General features: G+C 32.4%; 1 protein-coding gene across 2 annotated transcripts; it reads left to right on the top strand.

Annotated features, from left to right (window-relative positions):
• The first annotated feature begins 644 nt into the window (after nt 1-644).
• Nucleotides 645-5050, top strand: LOC132618733 (probable WRKY transcription factor 65). 2 transcript variants are annotated; one of them, XM_060333731.1, is made up of 4 exons: nt 645-977; nt 1547-1690; nt 4058-4362; nt 4498-5050. In XM_060333731.1, exons 1-4 carry the CDS (start codon nt 841-843, stop codon nt 4722-4724), a joined length of 813 nt encoding a protein of 270 aa, XP_060189714.1. In that variant the 5' UTR covers nt 645-840; the 3' UTR covers nt 4725-5050. The 2 variants fall into 2 exon arrangements, with proteins under 2 accessions (XP_060189714.1, XP_060189713.1); XM_060333730.1 differs by having other exon boundaries at nt 648-977; nt 1544-1690; nt 4498-5047.
• The last annotated feature ends 1317 nt before the right edge of the window (nt 5051-6367 follow it).

Below are 6367 nucleotides of genomic sequence, written 5' to 3'. Positions count from 1 at the left end.
ATGGACAAAATATTCCAATATCCCAACTTAGTTTAACTTCTCACCCCCACAAAAAGTCCAGGCAGAAACCAACAGCAGAGCCAAGGCCATTTTGCTGATGCCATTTGCCCATTTATTTTAGAATTTAAACTTTGAGCGCCGCTAGTATATATATTTGATAAATAATCTGAAAAATATAATAATAACATGCTATAATATGTATAAATGTTCTTTACAATATCGGTACACTACTCAAAGCATATCTAAAGTGTTCTCTACCAAAAATCTATAAGCACTTAGATTGTAAATTTAAATATTATATATTAATTTGAAATTGTTGATAAAACTCATAAACTTAAAACCCATAAACTTAAAGTTTGAATCCATCTCTGATATCACTTAAGCCTTTTGTTTTACACATTTCGTAGAATTTTAGTAAAGTAATGATAAGACAAAATATCAATGGCCAAGTTGGATAAATGAATAAACAAATGTAGACGGGGCCTCAAATGTATTTAAAGACAAGGGACCCCTTTGCAAAAAATAAATAATTAGTCTCCATAAGAACATGTCACCTCATGTCACATTATCATGTTTAATTGCTTGCACGTCCTTAATAAATTATATTTTTGTCAATCTGTCATTATATGACTCCCCCATTATTAAAACCCAAACAAATAACTTCATAAATTTCACTACCTTCGCCCACTTCATACCAACTCTCCCCGGCAACCCCATTTACAAACTTTTCTTTCTTCTCACATTGAATATATATCTCTCTTTTTTATTTCTATATGATAAAATTCTAGTTAGCTCAAAAAGGGGTTTTCTTTTTTCCAAGTTATAAGTTCTTTTTTGGTCATGGAAGATAGGCTATACAAAAGTCCTTTTTTTCTTAAGCAAGAAGATTCTACCGGAACTCCACCGGATAATGCTGCTGATTCTTCTTTTTCCGGTGATGAAGCGGCTGAAGTTAGCATGCCATCACCTAGAAAAAGGTTTGTATTTTTTTTAATAACTGTGGTGTCTGGACCAATTTGTGCGCACCTCAACTAAATTTTAATTGCGGGGGTGTTTGAAGTTTTTAAGAAATGAATTGAAGCTTAAAATCTCAAGAATGATAGTTGTATGTCTTTTTTCTTCTTTATTTTTTGAAATTTGATCACAAATGAAAATTTGGATATTTTTCCTAGTTTTGGTTTAATTGTAAATTTCTAGTAGGAGTGGAGCAAAGAAGAAAGTAATTTCTGGGATGGTGCTTTTTTGAAGAAATCAAAATTAAATTATCAAGAATGATAAGTTTATCTTCTTCTTAGAAATTTGATAAAAAAATCTAACTTTTTGATGTATTTTCTTATATTAGTTTGGTTTAGATTGTAAATTTCTAGCAGGAGAGGAGCAAATATGAAATCAATTTGTGGGGTAGTGATTTTTTTTTTTTTTGAAGACATGAAGCTTAAAATATCAAGAATGATAATAGTTTTATCTCTTTTTTTTTCTCTCGAAATTTGATCATTTTGGATATTTTTCTTATATATTAATTGTGGTTTAATTGTGTTTATAGTAGGAGAGGAGCAAAAAAGAAAGTAATTTCAGTGCCAATAATTGAAGCTGATGGATCAAGGAGTAAAGGGGAAGTTTATCCTCCACCAGATTCTTGGTCTTGGAGGAAATATGGGCAGAAGCCAATTAAAGGATCACCTTATCCCCGGTAATTAAATTAAATTAAATATATCTTCACTTCTTTTTAGATTTTTCACAAAGATGAAACTCATATAGTTCATAGTAGTAAAAAATTGTTTATGATGAACTTGGGATATTTTAATTAAATTAAAGAGTTGTTTAGTAAGTAATAACAGAAAATTATTCTGGACCATCTTTGTAGTTGCCGCCGGGGGTAGTTGGTAAAGGTTTTGATTCTTATCCGATAGGCTTAGGATTAACTTATTATAGACCAAAACTTTGCATTGATTAATTAATGTAGTAGTTTGAATTCTGCATTTGATAGTAGTACTTCACTCGCCTACTTAAACCTTGCTAATCACGCTCCTTTTCTGGTAATTAGCCACTTTGACAATCAAAGCGCTAGATGTAGAGGTTTTTAACTCAAGTTATACTCCCTCCGTCTCAAATTGTTTGTCGTTTTTTGTTTTACACACCCCTTAAGAAATGCTATTAATTAGGAAGGGTAATTGACTAACTTTACGCTTATTTATGTCTAAAGTATAATTTCTCTCTATTAAATGTGTACTTTATTTACGTGTCATCTTCATTAATGACAAAAATTCTACTTGGTAAAATGGAGAAAAATAATTAATTGTACCTTGAACTTCAAAAATTACAAATAATTTGAGATAACTATTTTTAGTAACCACACCACTAATTTGAGACGGAGAAAGTATAAATATTAATCAATTTTCTTTGTCTGTGCTTCGTACCAATTACTATAAAAAGAATGCTGTAAATACAGTTGTAAATTATATTTACGTGGCTCAGAATGTTGAATTCTCCACTAATTACGCCTTTAGCGTGTTAGCCATTTTAAGGGGCAAATTAAACATAAAAGGATGATCTGTTGTACTTGCTTCTTCTTGTAGAAATAGAGTTTATGCCATTAAGATTTAAGAAAGTGTTCAATTCTACAACATTAATGTGGTTGTCCCTTGGAGCTCAACATTTTCAACTTTCAAGACATCGTTCCATAATTTAATTTAGCAGACGTTTGGACAAAAATTGGTTAATATTTGAAAAACAATATTATTAATTTTTAAAGTTAAGTTGAAAAAGGATATTTAAAGTTTGAAGTTATTTTTGACATGAAAACATAGGTGAAATTTGAAAGATCGTGAGAACTCTTAAAAACTATTTTTCAAACTTTAAATTTCATATTTCAAGTTTGAAGTTGAAATAGATTGAAAAATAAAAACTTATTTGAAATAATTTTCACATATTCTTTTAAATTTTTTAAAGCATATATATGAACAAACCATTGCATTTATTGCTTTATCATATTATGGCCAGACTGATACATTACGCATCCGCACCGCGGGAAAGTATACACTAGGGAAAATTAGGGCATAGTGGCCTTTAAGATTTTTATTTTTTAATAACTTTAAATGAACTTCTACACCTTGATCTAACCTCGGGTTCTACAATGTCCAACCATAAATAATGGTGAATGCAAAAGCACTCATGGTTTTAGGTACTTTTATAAATGTAGTTAAACATGTGTTTGCAATTCTATAATACTTGTGTCAAGTTATATGCTTTACCTCTTATATTTCACATGACACTTCATTTTTTTTTTCTTCATTCCAAAAAGAGTGACGTGTTTTTTTAAGTGAGGGAACCAGAAATTCATACAGAGTAGAATGTCACTCTTAAGATTTGGACGTGTGACGTAAAACAATTTTCGACCCGCTTTACTACTTAGAATCTTTCCTTGTGTCAGGAGATCCAACAATTCATATACAATCAAGAAAAAAATTCGGAGAGGGAGATTGAATTGAGCCCTCTTACTTCTTTTAAGCTCCACCCCTCTACTACATCTAAAATTACTCATTTCACCCCAAATGATATTATGGCTTGTTCAATAACGCATTCTGAAAAAGAAACTGAATATCTGATTTCATATTCAATCAAATACCGATGGATAAAATGAAACGGAAAAAGTCCCTTTTGATTGGTGCTAAAATACTACTTCCTCCGTTTCAATTTATGTGAGAGTGTTTGATTGGACACGAAATTTAAGAAAGAAAATAAGACTTTGAATCTTGTGATCTAATACAAGTCAAAAAAAAATTGTGGCTAGAAATCATTACGGATAAAATGAAAATTTTAAAATTAAATTATTGTTAAATATAAAAAGGTGACCGTTTAAAAAAAAAGAATGTCATATAAATTGAGACGAAAAAAATAGTGTGCATTCACTTACTCAAGTTACACTCTGTGAAAAAGAGCAACTTTTTATGGGTTCCTCAAGTTTTTACAGCTACTTTATGTTTTGGTGGGCTATTAATAGTAAGTAAGTATTTATTTCAAATTTATTAAAATGCTAACATGTGTTTCATGCACACAGGGGTTATTATCGATGCAGTAGCTCCAAAGGTTGTCCCGCAAGAAAACAAGTAGAGCGTAGCCGCCTTGACCCCACCACACTCCTCATTACCTATTGCTCTGAACATAACCACCAAATTCCCTCTGCCACCGCCACCAAACACCACCACCACAACAACCACCCCACCACCACCACCACTCCAACCACCAGTTCACCAACCACCTCTACCGCGACCGCCACAGACGCCACATTGCTCGATAATTCGACTACGGAAGAACCTGATGTGTTTGCTTATCAACATGATAACGGATTCTCCGAACTTGCAGGTGAGCAAGTTACACTGTTTAGCTAGGTCAAAATTTAATTTTATATATATACACTATATGTTGGACTTTTTTTTTTTTTTCTCTCTCTACGTATTTTTGACATCTTTTAATAAAATTTTTGGCTCCGTCCTGCAGGTGAGTTAGGTTGGTTCTCCCATATGGGAACTACTTCTACTACAATGATGGAGAGCACGTCCACGTCAATGGTGGGATCCACGTGGAATGATAGTGACGTGGCTTTAATGTTGCCTATACGAGAGGAGGACCAGTCTTTGTTTGGTGATCTTGGTGAATTGCCGGAATGTTCTGTTGTTTTCCGGCGGTATAGTGTGGAGACTCCCTGTTGCGGTGGTACAGGATAAGAATCCACGTGTCAAATTCTTACTGAAGTATGTAGATGGATTTGAGGTTGCGATAAGAGATACAGAAAGTTCTTTTTCTTTTTTATGATTTTTTTTTTTGGGTTCCACGTTCTTCATGGCCTTTTTTTTTTTTTTTTTAAATGTAAAGATCTGGTAGATTCCAAAACAACAACCAAAAAAAAAAAAAAAAAACGAAAAAAGAAGAATTATACTTTGATTTGATTTTACTTGAAGCATTGAGCTCCTTTTAAGTTCACAATACATGGACGGAGCAAAAATTTAAAATTTATGTGTTCGAGATTCTAATTTTCTAATATGTTATGAGCAAACAAAGTTTTACTAGGGCCTTGGCCTAAAGCGAAAAGCCTAATTCGGATAATTTCACATCAAAATTATATGTGGATATTGATTTAGCCGAACAATTGGTATAAGAGTTCAAATTCATCCGGACGAGTATGATGAACACAAATGATTGCGTGAAGCTCCGTTTACTTCCTCTTGTGAGCTTAGAGATGCACTAACACAAAAAGAAGCTAGTTATGAGCTTCGGTTGGCATAAATATTCAGACAATGTGAATGACACACACACAAATATCGAAATTGACACGGGTGTTGTGGTAATGAGCCACGTAGAACTTGGTTAAAGGGAAATACCCGTTGATCATAGTGATGAGCCACGTAGAACTTAGTTCGAGAGGAAGGGTGCGGAATTAAAGTCTCACATTGGTACGTAGGTGAAAAGATTAGGAAGCTCTATGTAAGGTGTAAGATCTCTTAATTACGTGAGATCTTTTGAGGAAAAATGTGTATGGCCCAAAGACAATATCACATCATCAATATTTTTGATTGATTTAGTCCAACAATATTTAAGATTTTTAAATTAATAATTTATATATATTTAAATATTTTAATATAAATATATAATTTGAATCAAAATTATTGAATTCAACTGAAAGCCTAGGTTCATCCCTAATTCACATTTTGGATTTAACGTGAGGGTATGAGCCTACCTCTGCTTTACAAATGTGGACAGGTATTTGGGCTTAGGCGGCTTTACAAGAAGATTGTCCTTTTGCTACATTTGTTTCTTTTTCTGACGGGACTTGATTGGACTATTTCTTGTTTCTCTGTGATAAAAAGATCCAAATAATAATTGAACATGTGGTAAACAATGTTATAATGGTAACACACATTTTCTTTGGTTCCAATGTCGTGATTAGAGGAAAACAGATCATTAATCACTTATGCCTCTACTACTACAACAACAACAAGTGAAATTTGACAACACGGGTCTGAAAAGAGTAAAGTATATGACTATACGCGGGTCGGATTTTTTTTGTATATATATGTGGTATACATTGAAAATTAAGATATATAGATATAACTGTGCACTCCTATAACCATAAGTAGGGGTGTACAAAGTAAACCGATAAGCTACACCAAACCGATAAACCGAGAAAAAAACCCGACTAGTGGTTTGGTTTGACTTGGTTTGATGTTGAAAAAAAAAACCCGACCATAATTGGTTTGGTTTGGTTTTAACTAAAAAAAGTCAAACCGAACCAAACCAACCCGACAGTATATGTATTCAATTTTTAAAATATTTTATACATAAAAATATTTATTTGTAATGTAATTTATAA

Source organism: Lycium barbarum, chromosome 11 (genome assembly GCF_019175385.1).
Source record: "Lycium barbarum isolate Lr01 chromosome 11, ASM1917538v2, whole genome shotgun sequence".
NCBI classification, from domain to species: domain Eukaryota; kingdom Viridiplantae; phylum Streptophyta; class Magnoliopsida; order Solanales; family Solanaceae; genus Lycium; species Lycium barbarum.
This window is presented reverse-complemented; position numbering and strand designations above follow the sequence as displayed.